The sequence below is a fragment of the Embiotoca jacksoni genome, unplaced genomic scaffold (assembly GCF_022577435.1).
Source record: "Embiotoca jacksoni isolate LCO1_2020_lvr unplaced genomic scaffold, fEmbJac1.0.p SCAF_34, whole genome shotgun sequence".
NCBI classification, from domain to species: domain Eukaryota; kingdom Metazoa; phylum Chordata; class Actinopteri; family Embiotocidae; genus Embiotoca; species Embiotoca jacksoni.
The window spans coordinates 1,157,980-1,181,205 of NW_027185386.1; the positions used below are offsets into that span (position 1 = coordinate 1,157,980).

A 23,226-nucleotide genomic window follows, 5' to 3' on the forward strand; every position below is an offset into this window, starting at 1 on the left:
GCCTCGAGCCCAACTCCGAAGATAGAAATCTTTAAAAAACCATGGGTCATGAATGTACGCTTTTATTTTGAAAAACGGCTAAATAATTTCGTATTTTTTACGTTTTTAGCAAACAGTACTCGGAGATGTGCATTTTTTTTGGGGACTATTTCCAGCTGTAGATTATTATACATCTCATGCCCTGGTGAGAATTTGCATTGTTTTTGGACAACAGTGAATGGAGCTCTGTGACACCGTGGAATAAGACATGCGATGTGTTCCCAGGATGCTTTAAAGCCTTAAATGTGCAGGACTTTAACAACTCCGACTTTGATCATTATATATGAAAAGCCACGATAAGAGACGGCGGTGCATTGTAGCGTAACACTTTGCATTGTTGTTTCCATAATGAGATTTAAAAACACTCTTGTCTCAACGCCACACATTTGGACGGCTGATTAAATTGAGCACTAATCCAAATTAAAAAAAACAAACAACTCTCATTGTAATGCAGCACAAAGTAGGTTTTATTGGACGGCGGTGCCGCTCGGCCCGATCGACCGCTACAATCAAGCCGAGTACACGGCAGCAGGTCGGACGCTCTCAGTGATGGGAGTCCTCGTAGCCGCCGGGCAGCGGGTTGGTGTGGGCGTTGTGGAAGAGAGAGTGGTTCCCGTCGCCCCAGGGAAATCTCTGCAAGGAGACGTCTTATTATTATTATTATTATTAGTTTTTTTGTTAGACATTGCTTTCTTTCTTTTTTTTTTAAGTGTATACGGCTGCAGACGAGCTGTTAATAAGTCGTCCCTGCGTGACTCACCTTGGTGCGGATACGCAGGTGAGGATACGCTACGAACTCCGGCGGCTCGTGAGAGTGCGCCTGCATCTTCATGTAGGCGTTGGCCATGCACACGGCGACGCCGGGAATGGCCAAGACGAAGCTCAGTATCTTCCAGGTCCTCGCTGTGGAAAATACAAACAACAACCAGTAAAAGTACACAGAAAACACAGATTACATGTCTTCTTTTACTTTCCTAGTTCCTGGGTATTTGATGGACGTGCAGGCCGGCTGCCAGACACGTCAGTTATCAACTTCAAGACTCCAAACTGCATGCGAGTTAGCGGAGCCTTTAAATCTTCAGGGTTTGAAGCATTGTTGGCGTTGCATTTAGTTTTTGTTCGGCACTGACCTCCTCCTTCTTGGTGTGAATGCGACGCAGCAGCAAACACCCGGCGGGCGGCCAAAGCGGCTGGAGACAGAGACATCTGCAGAGGAGACGGACGGAAACAGGTGTAAATACGCAGAACTCACATTAACATCTCGAATGTGATAAAACAGCAGGAATACAGTTAAATGTGATGGCCAACATAAAAAAAGAAAAAAAAGTAAAATACTTAGGAGCTTAAAAATGCACAACATAAACAGATAATGCAAAAAATAATATCATAAAGTGACAAAAAAATGGATGTGTAGTCTTTTAAAGTGAAATATTAATCCTACGTCCCCCTGGTAAACGAACTATTGCAGTCAGGGCTGCAGCAGGGCCTACTAGCTCTGCTGTGTGTAGAGAGGGCTGATAGTCATGCTCCAGTTAAAATACAGTCAAAAACATATCAAATAAAAACTTACTGTTTCTTCAGGCTGGAGATATTCAAAGTGATTTATTTATTCTCTTATGTTTGTGGCAAATTGTCCTTCCTTCTTGTTTGTCCTTCAGTCTGTCATGAGCTGAACTCTGTGTGTCCGACTCCTCCTCATTTCAATCTGTCTCTGAGCCAAGAAACTTTTATATTTGGACAAGTGCAGAGGTGGGTGGATACGTGACGGAGGAGGAGGGGCGGGGGGAGGAGCAGGGGGAGGTGGTGCTGCATAGGAAAACAGTCTGCATTACAGAATTATAATAAGACATATTTATGCTCATTAAAGGCTTTCCAGGTTTTTGTCAGTTAACTTTTAGTTTTGTTTTTCAGATGAGAGCAGCAGTGAAAGTCAGTCACTCACAGAGACGCAGTGGTTCAGCTGTGGGTCAAAGGTCAAATATAGTCTGCAGGTTATTTACATTTTTTATCTATCTTTTCTTGAGATTACAAGAACACTGATAATCTGAAGTCACATATTTTAGCCATTGAAGCCCACAGTACATAATAAGACAAACAATCATTTATGTTTTAGGCTTTTTAAAGTTTGACATGTAACAACTAACACCAGTTTCTTGGCATAAAAACAAACAGTAAGTATTTTTTTTAATGAAAGTAGACAAAGTAAAAAAAAAAAATTAAAAAATCAACTTCTAAAGTTCTGCAAAGCAACATGTGGATCAGAGTGAAGTTCAGTCACTGAAAGTGTTGTTGAGCTGATGGTGGAAACGTTCTGCTCTGGTGCTGCTGCCGGTTGCGCAAGAAAAACTGCAAAACTACAGGAAAGAAGGGACGTAGATATTCTGTCCACCAGATGGCGTCGTGTCGCTGTGAACAGGATGTCTTTAAACTGCTCTTTGTTCAGTTACTCAGCCTCCTTTCTGCAGTGAGCTCGTTTCCTCCTGGTGAGAGTTCCTTCGTGATTGTGTGCAATCCTTTAAATAGACTTTCTGTTGTCTGGTTTACCGCACGTAGTTTGGACGTCGAGTCCATTTGTAATTATTTTACGGCTGACAGGTGAAAAAGTCCGTTTTTATATTATCTTGTAAATATCTTCAGGAAAACGTCATGTCCCCGGTTTGAATGTATTTGTTTGTGCTTCATTCTCCCCTCCGTCGAGTGTTAATTGGCCAGCTTTGTCGTCTGGACGTCTTCGGGCTGCAGAGCAAACAGCAGCGAGCCAGCGGTGATGTCAGCCGGCCATGCGAGCCGCTCGCCTGAACGTCTGCTGTTTTTTTGTGGGCAAGAAGCTGAAGCGCCGTCTCAGCTGGACGACACGGAGACGCTCGGAGGTTCTGGATGTGCTGCAGGCCGCTGGAGGCCAAAACTCCAGAAGCCTTTCGCTGATGTTAACTTGTTTTATTGGTTTGTCTGTTTTTGGTTTTGTTTTCTGTCTCGTTCTCTTTTGAGCGTGATATCTCAGGAACGCCTCGATGGGATTTCTTCAAATTTGGCACAAACATTCACTTGGTCCGAAGCATGAACTTGATTCAATTTAGCGGTCAAAGGTCAAAGGCCGAGTTCGCTGTGACCTCACAGAAGTCAAGAATTTTTACGGTAGTTCAGACAAAATTTCACTGACTAACAGGATAAAATTACGACGTGACAACAAGTCTTTGGAAGAAGCAAATGTTAAGTGACACAACAAACTTAAGATGCTGAACTCGGTCCTGCTAAACACCAGAGTTGTCGTCATCTCTGAGCAGAGTGTCGGTCCCGTGTTGGACACATCCGCTCTTTTGGTTTTCCAGGATGATTGACATCCAGAATCTACTTGAATCAGAGGAACTCAACACGGCAACAACGCAGACATACAGACGGAGGGGAGAACAAAACGGCGGCTAAACTACACGCGTATATTCCACAAGTATTTACTGGCCGTATCCATTTGTGATCAGTTTGGGGGATTTTAAATCCTCCTTTAACCGTTTCGTTGTGTGAACTTGAGTTCGGGGGGGTTTCAACCCTCCTTGACATCCCTTCACACCTCCTCGGTCTGTGTGCACTTCACGCCAGCAGAAAGACAACCGTGCGTATTGTGCGCGTGATGCTGGAGCGAGTTGAAGGCGTCCGCTGGCAGCTTCTCCAACCGTCCCGTCCCGTCTGCATCTCGTAAAAGCCGCGGCTGCCTCGTCCACGTCAGAGCAGCTCACACCTGAGCAGCTCACACCTGAGCTCTCTGTTGAATTTATGACGACGTCATGGCGACCGTTTTCTCCGGCCGTCGTTACCCTCCGAAGACGTTTTCGACAGATGCAGAATCCAAGAGAACATACAGATAAACTGAACTTCATGCTTTTTATTAACTAGATTTCTTTACCTTTACTTGAAAGTTGAAAGAGAAACAAAATTGGCTTCGATCAGAGAATGCAGAAAAGATTCCTGCTGTAACTGAACATGAGTTTAATTAATATAATTAGTAGTTGAGTCAAACTAATTAATAAGTATATTAATCCCTTCACTGACCTGTCTGGACCCTCACAGAAAGATCACATGGGTTTTCTACATGATCACATGTATGACACATGTTGCAAATTGATAACATGGAAAATATGTGGAAAGGTTTTGTCATGGGAATAAAACATGGACAAAAAAACACATTTCATATATGCAGTCACATGGATCACGAGGTTGTTTTTTTTCCTGTGCGGTGTGTGTAGGTCCAGAGTGATGGAACCGGGTCAGCTCCTCTAAGAGAGGGTGAAACGTTGAAGACGCTTTTCACCAGCTCAAAGATGCTCTTTTCACAAAGCTTGTGTCTCTGCATTGATAGACGTAAAAGTGGGAGTGAGACGGGCCTGCAGTGAAACTCAACAAACCAGGAGGATCCAGAATCCGTCGGCGAGGTCGTCTCTGCCGGACGGAGGCGGCGGGTGGAGCGACGTTTCTCCGCCGTGGAAACTTCCAACAAGCTTGTCTCGTGCAGACGGAGCGAGCGGAAAGAAAGTTCAGCGTCCATCATGTGCCGCGTTGGATGTTTTTCCTCCAGTCTGACAGAACGGGGAAACTGAAGCAGGTTTTTACTGCAGGCGACTTGTTTGAGGCAATTTTTTATGGTTTTTTTATGTTTAATGTTCAAGTTGAAGATATTTGCTGATTGTTGCTCAATATTTCTGGGAGTCACAGCCAAGACGTCAAACTCAAACCATGCTCTGCTGCCGTAAAAAAAACATTGACCGAACTGATATTAATATTTTATTAATCATTTCTGAGCATTAAAATAATAAGTTATTACATTTTCATCAGAAAATAGCTTGCCAAGTAAGTTATTTTTTGCTTTGGTTTTTAATGCTAACATGACATTTATTTTGTAAAGATAATATAACCTAAGTTTTATCCTTAGATAATACTAACTTTTATCTCTGCCAGACGTCTGGGGACGATGCTGTCTCAATAAAATGGACCATGATGTGACATTTTTTCACACGATGCGTTTGGAGAAATATGTCAGTTCAGGATGCCGGTCCGTCTGGTCCCTCTCCTCCTTTAACTTCAGTCTTAAAGGGAGTTTCCCCAACGCATCAACCTCCCTGTGACCAAACAGTGAATGTTCTGCACTGCATAAGAAGTAATTAGATGCCCTGATTGAGTACATTTTGCATCTTTAACACCAAAACGTTGTATTTTGGCTGAGAGTTTGATTTATAATTAGCAGATTTTCAGGCGTCAGACACAAGTTCAGCTGAAACATCGGCCTGAGAACCGGCGCCAGCACAAAATCGCTGTGTAGGTTGGTGTGTTCCTGCCTTAACGTGCCCGCCACATGGAGCTAACATCCAGCCCCCCCTGGAGGTGGCCCACAGGGCTTCGCAAGCTGGAGGAGGAAGAGCGTAAAACCTCCAATAAATACTGTTCCAGTCCTGGAGGGAAAAAAAACAACTTGCTGTAGCTTCGAGTCTACAGAGAGTGAAAGATCATTTTACCAGTGTGACGGTGTTTGTTCCACCAAAACAAAGCTGTTCATATCCCCGGGAGGAAACATGAAGATGTTCAAGTTTGGAGATGGAACAATGGAGAGTACAGCAACAGCAGGTGGTTCGCTGCATATTAAATCTGACTGCGTATTTGATTGGAGTTTAATGGATTTTATTGCAATGTTACAGCAAGTTTATTACAGAGAACCAGTCACACAACTATCGATCATGGGGACGAGTGGGAGTCCATCCCCCTTTGTCAGCAAAATAACCGAAATACATCCCCCCTTGTTAACCTGGCATCCTCCGATGTCCCCTTACAGTTGTAGAGACGCCCTCAGCTATGTTTCATAGGGTTTTGATCACGAGTTGTTCAACCACTGAGTTGCATTCTGCTGACCTACAACTATTTACCTTGATAGAAGCACATTGTGCACCATATAATGTATGATGATAAGTATTTTACTACTGCTGCGTTGTCTGTCAATTTACATAAACATTGATTGACAGATCGGCCTACATATCCGCCATCTCACGTCGTACACTCATGGTTTTGAGTCACGGCTTTTTTGATGTATCTGAATTTGTCTTTGTTGCTTTATTCTTACAGGATACGCAGGAAGGCGACCGACAGAATTTCTTGAATTCTTCCTTTCCGTCGCCGTCTTCGCTAGTTCGGAAGCGGTTTGGGGCAGGAAGTGACCATATTTGGACGAGCTGGGGGAGGAGCGAGTGGTGGCTCAGACTCGGATCTGTTTGGAAACCCAGGCACTACGCCCCGCCCACCTATAACGGAAACTTGACTGCACCACAGACCTGTCAATCAAACAAACACGGCCCCAAAAACTCGGCTTTTCGAGGCCAAATATCCAATTAATGGACCATCAGGGAACTAATAAGAAGGAGTGACTTTAGCAAACAAAACCACAATAACTTGTGGAATTTTTTTTATTTACTTTTGTATTTGATGAGGGAGGTTGAATGGGAGTCTATGGAGCCGGAGGCCTTTTGGAGTCGACCCCTAGTGGCACTCGGTGGTATTGCACTTTATGATACTTCAGAATTTTTTAGACCCAGAAGCTCCGTCACACTTTTACATACGATCTGTGCTTCAAACCAACGCTTTATCCAACATTTTTAGAAAACAATAGTCTGACTAACATGTTTTTTTTGCCATATTTCCCAGTCAGTTCTACAACCACTGTCCAGCGCTTCAACTAAGACGGTAACCGGTCGTTTTGAGGTCGAGGTGGAGGTCAGCACATTCCCGTCACTCCTTTAGATATTTATTTCTCCTCTTTTTCCCTTAAAGGACACATAAGGACAGCACACAGCTGAATGTCATTTGTATGTATATATTGGGGCGCACAGTGTTTCTAATATGGCCGACCGCAGTGAACCGGCCATCCAGATGTGTCTCCACAAACTGTCATATAACTCTTCTCCTGGTAAATGAGCCAACACAGTCTGCAGCAGCCAGACTTTAAAATTTTTTTTTTAAAAAGGGAGCTCTGAAAACATGCAGACGGATAAATGTTTAGAGGGTGAACCCATGGGGTGACGGAGTCGTGACTCAGACGTGGGTTGTGTTATTGTCTTTCGCTCGGTACCACCAGGGGAGACGATGTGGTGGTCCGAACCTGTGACTCCAGTTTTCCTCACTTTCTCCCGGTCAGACGTTTGCATCGAGGGGCCGTCGTGCCTGAGGGTCAAGACGTAAACTTAAAGATGACATGAAGAAGCTGCCTGTCGTATAAAGGGACCTCCCACAACTATAGGATGTGAGGATGACCCCGGAGCGCGACGCTGAGGCCGCCGTGGGCTTGATGCTTGTCGTGCACAGTCTCAACACTTTCAGGAACAGAGAGCTCAGTGAGATCACAATGCTCCTCTGTACAGCTGGGTTTTAATTGAGCTTTTTCTGCAGCAGCATACTGTGTTTCCACATTAAAACACTTAATCGTGCAGTTACCAACACGCACACACATCCACACACAAATACATTAATGATGTCATATTTACTCGGCAGTTTCCCGTGTCTTTTTTTATTTTTATATTTGAATTAACAGATTCAGTTTGCGTGCGCTCATTCTTCTCTTCAGGAGGTGTAATGTTTGCTGTATTAACAAAAACCAGGAAAAAACACACCTGCAGTTAAACAGTGTTTGACGCAGGTGAGTTTATTTGGGGGAGGAACGTGTTTGACAACCTAATTATCTGAAAAACAACAACAACAACGTAATAAAAAGTGTTCTGTCGTTGGATGCTGTATTTGCACTGGTGAGTGACTGTGTGCTTTATTTAGCTGACAACAATATTAGCACGGAGAAATGTCTTTTACTGACTTTTCACTGAGGAGAGCTTCATAATAGGATCTTCATCAGCTGTTCTGGTCTACAGAGAGTTGTGCAGAAGGTGCAGAAGCGCAGCTTGTTAGATGATGAAGCATCTTTACGGCCGCTGCGACAGACTGCAGCGTCTGTGTGCAGAAAGACACCTGGACAGCAAACTGAGTCCTCTGTCTCCTGCCTCGTCTCCTCTCCGACTCCTATACGTTGCATTTTTGCATTTTATGAATCTTTCTTCTTATTTTTCATGCTTGTCTTTTTAGTGCAGCCACAGTAAGACAACGTATTGAGAACAAATCTTTGAGTTTTTGCGTCCTCGTGTGAGTCAACAGTTCAGGAAATGGAAAAAAAATACAAAGTCAGACTTCACTGAGAGGAATTTTTCCTTTCTGACTGTTTTTAGGTGCAGTTTCTTTGTTGTTATTTCCTCTTCTACACAAATAAGATGGAGGAAATAATTTGATCTTTACACATTTGATCTTTGAAACATTATCAGATGGATTTCTAAATTTTAGCTTTCAGGAAAATCTGTAAAATGCGGTTTACATGTTATTTTCGGAAGAATTTTCAAGTGCAGGAAAACAGACAAAATGTCTCTTCCCGTGTGTGTGTGTGTGTGTGTGTGTGTGTGTGTGTGTGTGTGTGTGTGTGTACGTACTAACTTAATGGAAATGGGCCAAAATGGGTCTTTTCCCTTTTGCCCGGTCGGACCGATGTGTGTTCAGAGGGCCGGACCGGTCGGTGGGAGTGTATCACAGAAAAGAAAGAACATATAAAGGACGTCAGGGGGCTGACGAGTGGTCTAACTACCAGTTTTCGTGTCTGTCCATCTGTCCGTCAGCTGCTTCTGTCCCACTGCTGCTGTTTGGGTTTTTGTGTGTCCGGTACCCGGGTCGCCTCCATCATGCTGGTTCGAGCTCTGCTGCAGACGTCGCTGGTTCTCTGGTTGACTCAGCAAACTCTGCAAGGCGGTAAGAAACGCACAGGATCACATGAGCAAAGACACAGAACAGGATTTATACACAAGGACAATAGCAGCTAGATTTAAAAATGTTTTGACAAACGTGTTTTAAATGTATCTTTGCATCTCATTCTTTATAATTCCTCGATTATGAATTAGTAGAAACATAATAATTTCATGAAGTCCAAGTTTATCTGATTTGATTGATGTAATTCTCACTGATATAATTCACTTTTTGTGTGAGAAAATTCTATTTAGTGACTTGTTTCAAGGCTAAAAAGCTGCAAATGTGGAATATTTGTTGAAATAATTTTTTTTAGCCTCGTAATAAAAACTTGCATTTATGTGTCGCCAAAATTTGATTTATTTTAGCTTCAGTTTGCAATTTTGAGTGACGCAAATTAGATGACTACAGTCGGCGCTGTGATGGATCTTCAGTGACTCATTCTCACTCACCTGTTAAATATCATGTATGTGAGACTGAGGAAGACTTCGGCTCCAACGACCCCGCCAAGTCTCTGCGGTTGATGTCATCTGATTTCACTGAATCAAAGGATCCGATGAGAAGGTGGCGGAGGCCGGCAAAATGTGACGAGCAGTCGCGAGAAGAGCCGACGGGCTCCACTTCGTCTCGTCGTGTGTCCATCAATGGACGTCTGTCTCTCGCTCTGCTGTCGACCAGTCAGGCTGCAGCAGGCTTGAAACCCTCTGGTGACATGTGCAACATGATTCTCATGATTTTTTAAGTAATTCGTAGTTTTTACTTTATCGTCGATACTTAAAGGGTTAATAATGTTGCCGTAGAAGAAAATTTACCACAAAATTGCACACAATCAGGTTGCAAAAATCTTGCAAAAAGCATGTTAATCTTCTTGCTCACTTGCACATCTCAGGTGTGCTTCTTTATTTGCATTATATTCATCATTTACATACAGTGGATGCAGGTTTAACATAAATATTTGCACTCTCCTCTGTTTACTGAGTCTATAGTTTAATGTTTTCATGTACTATCTATTTAATTCAATTTCATTTCATTTCTACTCAAACAAACTTGATAGTTTTTGTGTTTTGTCTTCTGTATGAGACCTTTTTTTGGTGAACATTATTGCATTCATGCTTTGTTCTTTTTTGGCAAAAAGAAAACTGAGAGCATTTTGTTTGACTGTTTTCAATGTTTCAGGGGTTAGACCTCAGAGTGTGTCCTGGGGGAGAGTGCTGCCAGCCAGAGGTAGGCCACCAAGCTTTTCATTGTTTTTAACGTCTTGCTTGTTGAATTACTGTGAAACCAAAGAGAAAGATAAGCGGTTATTTGGAAGCAGCCTGGAGGTGTTGTCTCTCCTGTCAGTCTGGCTAACGACTGCACAACAACATTTTACGTGAAATTTGCTCGAGTGTCTCATTTTTTCATCTTTTTTTTTCTTTTTACTTCAGGTGTCGGCGTCGGAGTAAAACCTGGAGGTTAGTCGTCTTCTTAGCACATTAGGAGTATTATCTCTTCATCTTTTATTATCTTAACTACATATATTTTATTGTTGTCTCTACCAGTTAACCTTTTTTTTTGTGTGACATCCTGTCGCTTGTAAAACACTTTGAATCCCATTTGATGTGTTTGAGAGGTGCTCTACAAATACAGTTTGATTGGATTGTGAGGAGCGGATTATAAAATAATGCTTAAGAGCAGCAGAGATCAGCAGCACATACAGATGTTGTAGCATTTACAGATGTGTCGAGAGGTTATTCATGTCAGTCATGTCATAATATATCCATACAGTTCAAATTAAACATGAGCTATCGCTTTAGATGGACATATGCCCCATGAGTGGAATATATTCTGTATAATAAATGTAAAAGGAGTTAATATTTCCTGCTTAAACTTCTTTTCTTTGTGGTCTCAGTCACAGGAGCCCTCGGAGCGCTGGGGAGCCGATATGGCAGCAAAGCAATGAAGGCTGGAAGTATGATTCGATTCGATTCAATTCAATTCAATTCAATTCAATTCAATTCAATTCAATTCAATTCAATTCAATTCAATTCAATTCAATTCAATTCAATTCAGTCTTATTTATAAAGTGACAAATCAAAACACAGGTTATTTCATGACACTTAACACATTAAAGTCTTGACAGCAGAACTTTACAGAGAAACCAACAATTCAACAATTCCCACATAAGCTAGGAGGGAAAAACTCCTCTTTAAGGGAGAAAAACCTCCAACAGAAGGAAGGAAAACTCAGATAGAACCAGACTCAGAGGTGGGCGGAGCATCTGTTAACAGAACCAGGATCAGAGGTGGGCGGAGCATCTGCTAACAGAACCAGGATCAGAGGTGGGCGGAGCATCTGTTAACAGAACCAGGATCAGAGGTGGGCGGAGCATCTGCCTCGACCGGTTGGGGTGAGGAGAGCAGAGAGAGAAAAGGACAGCATAGAGATAGAAGACATGAACTCAATCTGTTTAATTTTCTGCCAACAGTATTGTCTTAAATTTTTTACTTTCAGATAATTCATGTTTGTGTTTTTTCTTTTTTTCAAATCTCAGTCGGACGTTATCCTGGGGCTCAGCTTGGCCTCGGTAAGCACATTTTCATGTTATAATTACAAAATATAAACTAAATTCTTATTTTATTTACATGAAAAGAGGAAAAAAAATTGTTTTTAATTTTTTTTACTCTTTCATTCAAGGTTAAAACTATTCACCGGAGCTCGTCCATCTCGTCGAGAAATAAAGTGTCTAAATTCTGTTCCTTGTTGATAAACTCTGTTCATCAACATTAAAGTGAATTTTCTTCCATGTTTCCACAGGAGGCTACAGAGCTCTCGGAGTAGGAGGCAGAGCCGGCCTGAAGCAAGGCGGATATGGAACCCCGGGAGCCTACGGTGCGTCATCAAACCCTCACATCCTGCTTTTCATCGTCTCCCGTTGTCGATCACTCACTTTCTCCTTGTGGATAATAAAATAAATCACCATCCACGACATTAAGATGTCCAAAATGTTCCATACATCTTTGCTGTCATTGCAGGTGCCAGTCTGGGCACAGGGATGGGACTAGGGGCCGGACTGACCAACGGACTGGGACTGGGTTTGGGCCAAGGAGGGAAACGTGGTGAGAAAAGATGTCTTCTAACAGTTGATATTTTGCAGAATTCAATAAATGCAGAAACACTTGCCTCCAAAAAAAGATATCGTATCGTATATCCTCAATAAGTCTTGTCAGCACATGTGTTCAAACTTTAGAGATTTACTGTGTTATTCAGAGATGAGGATGAAGACAAGTGTACATAAACAGTTGTGTATCATCTGTAAATCAATATTTACTCAGTTTTTCTTTCTTTCCAGTTTATGGCGCCGGCCTCGGCACTCTGCCAGGTAAGAAACGATCCGTTTTCCTCCATGATGTCTTTATCTCGTTCGCCCGTATGAGCGTAAACACAGAGAACGAGCGTCTGTGAGCCTCGGCTGGTTTGTTGGTTTCGATGGATCTCAGCTGAGTGGAAGTCTGTCAACATGTCTGATACGAGAGGCAGATCGCATCTCAGCAAATAAACGACGTGTCCTTGTAAAACAAAAAAGAAAAAGTCTGAGGAAGATCTAAAGATGAAGTGTTGGTGTGTTTTGCCAGGATACGGAGCGATGGCAGGCGTTGGATACGGCGCAGCGCGACCAGGTGAGTGATGACTCCAGGTGAAACCTCAGGAACGATCACTGATCGCAGCGCGTCTTATCCTCGTGACACAAACACCAACTGAAGCTGCTTTCACTCACGCAACCGCAACCCTGAACTAATATGTAGACATCATCTGAAGGAGATGTATGCGAGAAAGCAAATGTCCGAATCGGTCGGACTGCACATGAAGTGAGCTTCAACCTGCCAGCTTTACTGTGCAGAGCTTTTAAAATGATCCCAGGTACGAGTAGAGAATCACGTCTGGAGGAATCAAACCTCCTGCACGCTTTAACCAGGCGACGCCTCTGAACACACTCCGACACCAACAATCTCCTTTTGTGTGCTTCCATTTGTGAAAGGGCGACTGGACGATGTCTGGACCTCATCGTCTCGACATCGTCCGCAGTTCACGTGAGAAAAAGGGATAAAGACTTTATCCACAGTGTAAAGTAAAAGTAGAGTTTCTCAGGTTGCACAAAACAGATGATATCTTATCATTTTGTCGCCGGGTCGTCTTGCGTAACAATCCCCAACATCTTTGACAAAACAACATGAATTTAGGGCCCTTTTTTTATTTGTATCATCGCCTCCATTGTCGCAGGCGGAAAAGAAAGAAAAGAAGCCAACTGTCTGTCACGCCGGCTGTCGTGTCGCTTCGCACGTTCAGTGAAGTCGGCGACGGTCTCAGCAGGAGTCTTTAACTCGGGCATCTCGTCTGTCTGTCTCTGTCTTCTGTCCCGTGTTGTGTTTGTTCTCTGTAACACCGTCGTCTCAGTGATGTTGAGTTCATGTTTGATTCGCATGAAATCACATGGAGCTGTTGTGACATCATCATCATCATCATCATCATCATTAGCAGCAGCTTCTCTGTTTCATTTATTTTGTGCACAGACGAGATCCGACGTTCGTCTGTTCGTCTGTCAGAGTTTCGTCTGTGCTGCCGTCGTCTGTTTGAGTCGGTCGGTGTCTTCGTCTTTAACGCTGCTGTGTTTCACAACAATTTGGGATGGCGACGTTTTGTTGTCATCACTGCTCTGACTGAATGAGGAGTCCTCTGTGTCCTCAGTGAGTCTGTAGTTGTGTGTTGTCTCTCTCAGTCCCTGATTATGGTGATAAGTCTGTCCCTTCAAACTGGACTAATTTGTGGCCATAATGCTTTTTGTCTCGTCGTCTTCGTTTGGTTTTGAGTGTCCGTCAGCTCTAATAAATGTGTGGAGGATGTGTTGCATTGCACTGAATGCTCCGCTACACACACCGCTGACTTTTAAGTAGTCTTTGAATTGAAGTGCAGAACAGTGAAAGCTTGATTCCACCGGAACCGGCTGCAAAGCGGCCCCAGGAGCATTCTGGGTAATGTTTTAATTTTCTGAGCTCCGCTTCGCTAAAATTACATGTTTCATTTATTTCAAGTCAACCTGTAGAGAGTAAAGCAGCTGGACAGCAAGTCAGAGGAACGGCATGGAGAATTTGGTCATTTTTCAAAATAAGAAAACATTTGCAGACTCGTATATCACATCAGCACGAGAACAGGAGCACAACAGCAAAGTAGGACATAACAACAATAAATATTAAACGGGTATAAAAAGAAATCGTTTAACAACAATTACCTGCTAGGGCGCACAAAGATTAAGGAAAAATCTGAAAGCCAAACAATCGTCAGCCAAAACTCTGCTTTTGAAATGCTGAAAAGTCGTGCCGAGGACCCAACAAAGCGGACCGGTGCCCGGTGGAGTCCGCGGCTCTTTCTTTTAGCCACTGCGGCTACTACAGTTTGCTGTTGAACCTCAAAGAAACTCTGTTTCCAACCAGAAGGTGTGAATGCATGATGATATTTCTCTGCCAGGTGCGTCTGCAGCAGACCTTGGCGGACCTGAGGTGGCCGGTCTGGGCCGAGCCGTTCAAGATCTTAAGAGAGAAAAGAGCAGAGCTTTAGGTCACTCGTACGGAAAACAAGACGGGATGCTCAGACCCGAAACGCCCGGCGTGAGGAGAAGCGACATCCTCGGTGCCGCTGCTCCCGAACTGTACGCAGGAAGAGACGTCAAAAGCCTCTTTCCGGTCGGTCGGTCGTCAAGTCTCGGACCCGCAGCACCTCTCGATAAACAGAGTAAACTTCTCGGTCTGGCTGTTTCACGAGCACACGGAGGACAAGTCGTCTCTAATAGAAAGGCAAGTCATGAAGCCGCGGTAGCAGCAGCCGGTGCAAGAAGACCTGCTTCTCCACAGGTGCACAGAGACTACGAGTCATCTATTCAACAGAACCAGAGAGCCCCAAACTGCAGATCCCTCGTTGATCTACCAGACGGACTGGAAATCAATCAGTATGAGCTTTTGGGTTCAGAAATTGACCGGACTCAAGGAGGTTTCGTGCCTCAGACGCACGTCGGTAAAGAAGAGAAACATCTGGGACGCACAACTGTACAAGCACAAGGAGAGAGAAGCCCTCAGCTGCTTCCTTTACAAGCTCAAGATGGCCGAAGCAACGTTCACTCGACTCCACAGGTTCAGGGAGGCAGGGATTATTTATCTGCTGCGGCCGAGAGGCCGAGTGTCAAAGGACTCGTGGCTAAAGGCACAAACGGACTCCAAATCCGCGGGACCGTCACGGTGGAAAACCGTAATCCCGGTGCCGCAAGTCTCCAAACACAAGGAGCGGGACGCTTCGGACCGGTGAACCCAGGCGGAGCCCACAGTTTAGGCGTGGCCTCGGTGAGAGGAGGGCCGGAGGCTCAAGGCTTTACAGCAGACGGTCAGGATGTGAACCAGCCTCCCCAAGCTGACTACAAAAAGTCAAAAGCTCTCGGTGTCCCAGGGCAGACTGGGAGGAGTAACCAGGCAACAAGTAAGAGCAAAGATTTGTCTTTTTCACCATCTGAATGTCTTTTTACATTTCTTGTTTGTCTTTTTTTTATGGCCCATTCTTGACTTTGTTATACTCGTCTTCTAAATTCCCTTTTCTAGTAGTTATCGACAGGTTATTTTTTATTTGCCTTCAAATTTTCCCACCATTTCCACAGAGGAAACCTGTGCTGCAGTCAGGTTTCTGCAACAGGTGGGCGGGGCGGTGGTGGTGGTGGGCGGGGCGGGGGGCGGGGTGTCCACCGCTGGCCCCTCCCCCCATCTCGTTCAAATATGGTCACTTCTGGCTCCGAACTAGCAAGATGGCGACGGCCAAAATCCAAAATCGAGGCTTCATAATGACATTTCACAAACCAGTGGGTGACGTCGCCGTCGGCCGGAGGGGAGCTCCTGGTTTTAACTTCTTGTCGGGTCATTAACACAAACATGTCCTCTGGATTTGAGCTGCAAAGTGTAATAAGGGCGCTGAACGCTCACAGTTTTGCATTGATTAGGTTGGTTGATTTGGTAATTAATGGATGGATATATTTTGTATTGATGTTTGTCCTTTAGTATCTGTGTTATTTATGAAGCCTTGTGGTCTCTCTGTGCTGCTCTTGTGCTTTTCTCCGTGTTTTGGAGAGTTCGGTATAATTTATCGTTTTCGTAATGACGTCAGTATTTAGCCATGTCAACGTAATGATGTCGCTGAAAAGCGGCTCCACGGTGGGAACTGACGTCATGTTAGTTTTAACTGAATACCTGAAGGAAAATATGCTGACATATAAATCTATAACACTTATTTTGTTTCAGTTGTATGTTCATGAAATTAAAGAGAGAATATTTTTTCAGTATTTTGTCACATCGCAGAAATACCGTGACATTATTTTAGGACCTCATCGTCCATTCAACTTGACTCTGAGACATTATATCTCACAAAACATACTTTATTATGCTCTTACATCTACTATGCTGTTTTTTTCCCCTGTTATTTTTCCGAGCCCTGATTTACGACATCATTAATCGTTCGTGGGCTCGTCACTCTTCAAGACGCTGCAATGATCTTCGGTACATTTGTCCACGGAGGATGTGTCTAATATTCACTAATACCTTAATCCGTGCACTGTATGGCTTATGTTTGCTTTGGTTTGATGCAGTTGGTGATGACGTAATCACCGATCCAGATGTGTGAACAAAGAGGTTCAAATCACAGTTACAAATCTGGACTTCATCCGATCTGTGCTGATTAATCTCACGTTTACATCACATTCATACCAGTTCTGCAATACTTGGGTTTTGCTGTGAGCCACTTTAAAGTATAACAACATACGACTCAGCGTTTCTCTGTGGGTTACCTGTGACTCATGCAGAGTCTTTCAGATGGTCATGTGCTGGATCTTTTAAAAGTTCAAACATCTGGTGTTGTGGTTTTTAGAGTTGATTCCAGGAAAGGTGTCGCCCCGTGGAAAGGATGCTAAAAAAACAAACGACTGGTGTCACGGCAAAGTGTGTAATACACACGCTCGACCACTCAAGGAAAGCGTGTGTATTACACACTTTCAATTTGAAAAGACTTTAAATCCAAAGCCACAGGTGTTGGCACTCGTCTTCTGTAAAACACAATACGGTTTAAAGCGCCTTCATCCCCCAGTAAGCTGTCGATGATGATCCTGAACTTGTGTTGACCTTCTTCACAGGTTACGTCGGCGGAGCAGGAAACTATCAGGGAGCCAGCCTCGGCGCTGGAGGCTACGGAGCAGGTGATGTCGCCTCTTTCTCATCCGCAGCGCGTCCAATACTGATGTTTTAGTTAAAGACGAAGTGTAACGAGAGAAAAAGTGGACATCCGGTTGGATGAGTCAAACACAGGATTTGTTATCCAGGACACCGGAGATCAAGTACACACAAAAGTTAACTTATTTGAAGTAATTCAACTTTTGTAATGTCTTTAAAGTAACTCGTGAAACATCACGTGACTTTTTTATTGAAACCCAAAAAGTCTTTTCCTGAACGAGTAGTTCTGTTTCCACCAGCGTGCTTCGACAAAACAGCAGAGTTTGACGTCCTGGGTTTAAAGATCTGTTGATGTACTGAATATTTAAAGCTTTCCCGTGTGCCGACCACAGGTTTGGGACAGGGAACGTACCTGGGAGGGGCCGCCGGGAAACTTGGAGGTAAGCGCGTCCATTTTCCTTCACGACTCCTTTCTTTGTTTCAGAGATGAGGATTTACGTGCTCACTCAACCGCCACTCTCGTTTCTGTCTCTCTCCAAAACACATCTTCCATCGTAGCAGCAGTCGGCCTCGGACAGGGCGGGTATCCTCAAGGTGAAACTTCATCTATTCTCTCTTTCTCTCTTCATCAACTCTTCATTTATTTAATGACTAGTTTGAAATTTGTCAGGAAACATCTTGATTCACTTCCCCGCTGAGTTACGTTGCGTTCAGGTTGCTGGGAAATGGGAAAGTTACGATTTGGTAACCTCCGAGAGCGTTTCCATGACGACAACAAAGCGGCAACACAGCAGACAAATCTCTCTCTGAATAGAGAAAAGTGACAAACAACCTCGTCATCACACATGTAAACCGTCACACGGACAAAACGGAGCTCATCATTGTTTGTACGTTACGTTTCTACGAGTCGTTTTCATCAGCCGTCATTTCTCCCACTTTGAGGTCGCATCTTTGAACGCACCATCAGATACTGATGTTGATACTGCCTGATGCTTCCTTCTGATGCACTCAGGCTGGTTGTTTCCATTTTGCTTTTAGTCTTCGGTCTATAAGCTAACTGGCTGCTGGCTAAAGCTTCAGATTTAACTCAAACTTTTGTCTCATGATTTAATTTGTGGCAAAAAAAAAACAAAGCAGACAAACGTAATCCCCAAAAATGCAAAACATTTGTTTATAAGAGCCTTCCTGCCAGACTCAGGGATCCTGTATGCAAATGTGGAGGCTTGTCAGAAAACACTAGCAGAGATACTTGATCAGAGAATCGGGACTTTCTTTTGCCTCCATTTGAATCCTGTTGTTGAGATTACAAGCGACGCTGAGGACTCAGCCAGACGGCAGGAAATCAGCTGCTGCTTTGCCTTGAAAACCAAACATTTGCTCATGAGTCACTCTAGAAAAACAGAAAGAGTGAGTTCATCTTCGCCTTGTTTCAAAGGTGTCGTCTGAACCTGCTCGAGTGCTTCTAAAAACAGAAAAATAGCAAGAAATGATTGCTCAGAAATAGTTTCACCTGCAAGAAAATCCTTTGTTTGACCGATTTAGAGCCAGAAAACCTTTGTATTTGTTCACCGTCCAAACACGGCGTGTTGTGATTGTTTGTCATCTCAGGCTACGGCGAGGGAGTGACAGGATACCTCGGCGCTGCGGCGGGCAACGGCTACGGTAGGTGTGACCTCACCGGCCCTGCGGTGAGAAAATCCACCGGTTGCTTTTCTCTCAGAGTCAAACTGTACAAGTTTCAGATGGAAAAACAAAGACGGTTTAAAAAACATCAACGGCGTCACTGTTTGTTGATGTTCAGTTTGTGAGGCGTTTCCTTTGTGTTGAGTGACTTTGGTCAGTTGTCGCCGTTGGCTGCTCCGTCTGCAGGTGTTTTTCATGCATAACCCTCTTGAATGTTTCCCCCACATCTGGTGTATAACTGTAATCTGTCCGTCTCTCAGCAGGTCACGGGAACGGGTACGGTGACGGTTATGGAGCCGGTGAGTACCGTCTCGGAAAAAACTTCAAAGGGGGGTTTCAAAGTTTAGACTTAAAGCTCACAGAACATATTTAGTGCTAATTAGACTTATGTTTCAGGGCTTGGTTACCCTGCAGACTTAGCTGATGTGGCTGAGAGCAAAGCAAGGAAGAGCGAAGGTAACCGTTTTTTTTGGAGGCGTTGTAACGATGAGGCGGTGATGGCACTAACCCGTAGATGCTGAAAAATGCTGCTTCCTGTGACCGGTGCGGTCGTCCATCCACCGGGTGTCGCTGTTGTCTCTCATTGACCGAAGCTGACCAGTTTGATCTGGTAGTTTCTGACTTCCTGCTCCTATAGATGCTTTTTTTTTTTTTTATTTATTTTTTTTAACGCCGTTTAATTTGAAGGTTTCCTGTGAGTCGACAAATGACCGAGCAGCGTCTAAAAACCTGCAAGTTTTTCAGATTTTCTTTTCTTTTTTTTTCAGCCCTCGGTACAGGAGGTTACGCTGGACAGGTTCAAGGGGCGTACGGTAAGAGAAGGACGGTGCGGCAAACAAGGACACAGATATGTTCCTCCAGCTGCCAGACAGTCACGTTAATAAAAGCAACAGTACAAGGGAACACTAAAAAGTAGTGCAGATATCTTTATTAAGGCTGCATAATTCAGTTAAAGGACAAAGTAAAGCTAATATGAATCACGGCAGCAAGGCAAGTTTACTTATCGTTATTTATTAGTTAGTTATCTAATAACCAACAGTTTCCTTCAGAATAAAAGCTAAAAAACAACCAAAATTCACATTAAACTTCATCAAATCAACAACATAACCTCCCGTTCACCAACGATAGTTCAGTGTGAATATATTTTCAGACGCCCCTCTCGTCCTCTTCACAGGAGCGCTCGGTGCAGGCCTGGAATCCACTGCTGGTAAATTTGGTGAGCAGCGCTGACATGACCTCATCCTTCTGTCACATTATTAGTCAGGCTTCTGTCGATGTGGCTTTCCACCAGTCAGACTCCAACGAGCGGAAAGCACTGAGCTGACTGATAAACCATGCAGGTTGAAAAAGGGGGAGAGGTGAGAAACCCAAGTGACTCTTCTTCTCTCTTTTTTTGTTTTGTTTGTTCCTGCAGGAGCAGGAGCTGCTCAGGGTCCCTACGGTAACGCTCCGGTGATTCCTGCTGGGCTGGAAGGTAGGAGCTGCAACTGCACTGTAGAACAGATGATATTAGCTTGTTGACACCATCAACAAGTACAAACCACAGGTGGAAAGATGCATTAAGGACACATTTGGAGGTCTGGGACACATATGGCCAAATCATTTTAGCAGTTTGAATGCAAATACGTCCTCGACCACCTCCTCAACTGATATTTCTCTGAATAAGCAAAATAAATACTGAACTTCACACAAAGTAGGAAACTGGTCGCTGTTTACTGAATAAAAACATCAGACCTCTGTTTCACCAAAGCCTCCTCTGTGTTTAGTTTCATTATTTAATCTGTAATTTGCCAAAACTGTGGAAGAAGCCCCACGCACTCGCACAGTTCATTTACCCACCGCAGCGCAGAGCCCAACCCTCTCAAACCTCCTGGAATGATTAAATAATCTGAGCCTGAAACTTGAGTATAAAAACGTGAAATATGTCATAAATTTCTAATAGAAAGAGCCCTAAAATGAGCAAATAGTGAGCCGGGAGTGTGTGAAACGCTTGTTGCTCCGACTCCTCCTCCTTCCTTTCTGTTCAGGTTCATGAGTTTATAAACCGCGCTCGATGTACGTTCATTTACATATAAAGCGGTGAAGTGAGATCCGATCACAAGCGGTCACTCGAGAGGCTCGATGATGTGACAGTAAAATATTCGGCCTCCGTTACAGATCCTTGTCACAAGTGTCAAAAGAGTCTGATACCCAGATTTGAGGATTCATTACAGAAGATGTGTGTTTATAAAGTTGTATAAAGGATTGATATCAGTTTATTTTTTTTTACTCTTTAATATCGGCCCCAAAAATCCAATATCAGTTTAACCCTTTATAAAAATGGCAAACTGACATATGTACACTTAATATTTTGAAAAAAATTAAGATATAAAGTATTAGTATAATTAATGTCACTATATTAGTATTAAGTATTAGTATTTGTTTTAGCTTTGGAGGTGCTGTATGGGTGACAGACACAACCGGTGACATAATAATGGAACAGAAGTGATAAAGGTCGTTTTCCTTTTGTTTTTAACCCCAAACTCTAAATGTTTAACTGCTCCTTTACCGTGCAACAGTACTTCTTACTCCAGTTGAATGAACTCACGCGGATCAACATGAAGTTAAACTGATAAGAAAACAGACTGAACCATCGTATCTCAGCGTCCATGTTATAAACACGAAACACTAAAATACGACAATCTCCTTTTGTGCAGCTACAGCAACAGTTCAAAACTCATACTTAACTGAATTGCCCCCCCCCCCCCTTCCCCCAAACACCCCACCCCCTCAGGTGATGGTGGCTACCCGTATGCTGCTCAGCATCTCGGGGCTGAAGGTGCCAAAACCGCCAACAAGTATGGTGAGTGATGATATGTGAAGCTAAACTGTGAGAGGTCTGCGTGAGATGGAAAAAGTACCGTTAGGAGGGACGTGTGGGGGGTGTTGGTGGTTTTATTTATTTAACTACTGAAGTCCCGCTGAGTTTAAACAGAAATTAATAATAAACTAATAAGACTGTGTGTGTGTTTCAGTGTGTTGTGTCTGTCTGTGCTTTATTTCTCTGTCGTGACTTCGTCTTTGTTTCCCCGTCGGGTTGTTTCAGGAGCCGCTGCAGGATATGGACCTCAGCAGCAGACAGGTGGGTTTCCGTGCAACTAACACACGCACACACACACACACACACACACACACACACACACACACGTCATTTCACACAAGTCTCAAGACCCCTCACACCAGTGCATCAAAGCTGATTGCATTGTGTGACAGTAAAAGCTGTTTTTTTACGTGTGCACACTTTTTGCCAGCTCTCCCCAAACTCCTAATAATAATATATTTTTGCGTATTTGTATCCTCTCCTGGTCTTAAAAGTGTCATTTGTGTGTGTTTGTGAAGGTTATGGTGCACAGTTAGGAGTGACTCCAGATGGTGAGCACCACTTCCTCGTTCACGATCAATTTCCTTTTTAGTCGTGTTTGTGTGTTCTCGGGTGATATGACGCAGCACACGCAGAGGAGCAGACACTAGCTCAAAACTAACTTTTCATTTCTTAACTATCGTGTGGTCCTGAACGTCTAAATAAACAAAAGTCTGCTCAAACATGAAAACTGTATTCGTAGCAAAATGAACTCGCTTTTGTTCTTTTAACTTGCTTTTACTGAAACTGCCAGCGCACTAAAAGTACAACCGCATGCTTTATGGATCGTTTCCCTCTCAAAGATTGAACGTAGTTTGTCGAACCTCTTTTCTTACCGCTCCGGTTCCCTCTGATTTCTAACGCCAAACTGGGCCGGTCCTTTCACAGGAGAGCAGAATGGCAAATATGGCGGTGTGAACGGGGCCCTCGGTAACGGATACAAAGGTGAGAATGACAGAAAGAAAAAAAATCCATTTAAATCATGAATACAGTTTAATCTTAAAGCTATTATTTATTAAAAAGAATATTTCACTTTTACTTTTTTCCTGTGTTTTCCTGATTCACCATCTTTGTGTCGTCCTGTTTGTCTCTCTGTGTTTAACCAGGCTGATTCAAATGAGCTGCACCTCTTCAAGTGGATCCATAAATGTCTTCAGTGTAATGAGTTTTAAAACCTTTTTAATTGTGTGTTTTCCTCTATACGTCTTGTTATCTGTTTGTCTTTTTGTTTTTGCCTCTTTTCTCTGGAAGTGGACGTGTCTGTTTTGTCTTGTTTGTCCAAAACCTGCTGTACCCCAACCGGTCCAGTTCTGTCCCAGTGGTGACCGATGAACATAAATAGATGTAACAATGTGCATGAAATTTGTCTCTCATGTTTCAAAAATTGAGATTGAAATGCTGATTTCTACTGTTTTTAAATCCAATAAATTATGTCGTCAGACGATATTAAACAGAAGCTACTGACTCACAACACTTGACATCATGCTTATGTGAACACATTGTTCTCTTTAATAGACCCAACGAAACCTCATCTGCGCACAGGAAGCTTTCACCACTTCCTTTGTCATG

The 23,226-nt window shown here is 43.5% G+C and overlaps 2 protein-coding genes across 2 annotated transcripts; one reads left to right on the forward strand and one right to left on the reverse strand.

The window, feature by feature from the left end:
* Positions 1–482: 482 nt before the first annotated feature.
* On the reverse strand, positions 483–1,756 carry cox6a2 (cytochrome c oxidase subunit 6A2). Its single transcript, XM_069165321.1, has 4 exons — positions 1,610–1,756; positions 1,170–1,245; positions 800–942; positions 483–672 (listed from the first exon to the last, which is right to left on the reverse strand). The coding sequence occupies exons 2-4, from the start codon at positions 1,243–1,245 to the stop codon at positions 583–585; spliced, it is 309 nt and encodes a 102-aa protein (XP_069021422.1). The 5' UTR covers positions 1,610–1,756; the 3' UTR covers positions 483–582.
* Positions 1,757–8,560: 6,804 nt separating this feature from the next.
* Positions 8,561–23,113, forward strand: LOC138207732 (spidroin-1). The gene is made up of 25 exons (XM_069165212.1): positions 8,561–8,620; positions 8,721–8,850; positions 10,021–10,068; positions 10,272–10,298; positions 10,736–10,795; positions 11,378–11,410; positions 11,641–11,715; positions 11,859–11,942; positions 12,176–12,205; positions 12,459–12,503; positions 14,347–15,345; positions 17,039–17,101; positions 17,468–17,515; positions 17,634–17,669; positions 18,684–18,737; positions 19,022–19,057; positions 19,155–19,214; positions 19,526–19,570; positions 19,933–19,974; positions 20,176–20,232; positions 21,532–21,600; positions 21,844–21,879; positions 22,137–22,169; positions 22,546–22,602; positions 22,764–23,113. The coding sequence occupies exons 1-25, from the start codon at positions 8,561–8,563 to the stop codon at positions 22,766–22,768; spliced, it is 2,232 nt and encodes a 743-aa protein (XP_069021313.1). The 3' UTR covers positions 22,769–23,113.
* The last annotated feature ends 113 nt before the right edge of the window (positions 23,114–23,226 follow it).

Excerpts from the sequence above, each read along its gene's own strand:
- LOC138207732 (XM_069165212.1), top strand. The coding sequence starts at position 8,561 with ATGGGTCTTTTCCCTTTTGCCCGGTCGGACCGATGTGTGTTCAGAGGG. Across the intron at positions 10,796-11,377 it reads CAAAGCAATGAAGGCTGGAA|TCGGACGTTATCCTGGGGCT; the intron begins GTATGATTCGAT and ends TTCAAATCTCAG. Across the intron at positions 17,516-17,633 it reads GGCCGCCGGGAAACTTGGAG|CAGCAGTCGGCCTCGGACAG; the intron begins GTAAGCGCGTCC and ends CTTCCATCGTAG.
- cox6a2 (XM_069165321.1), bottom strand. The coding sequence starts at position 1,245 with ATGTCTCTGTCTCCAGCCGCTTTGGCCGCCCGCCGGGTGTTTGCTGCT. Across the intron at positions 943-1,169 it reads TTCACACCAAGAAGGAGGAG|CGAGGACCTGGAAGATACTG; the intron begins GTCAGTGCCGAA and ends TATTTTCCACAG. Across the intron at positions 673-799 it reads ACCTGCGTATCCGCACCAAG|AGATTTCCCTGGGGCGACGG; the intron begins GTGAGTCACGCA and ends GTCTCCTTGCAG.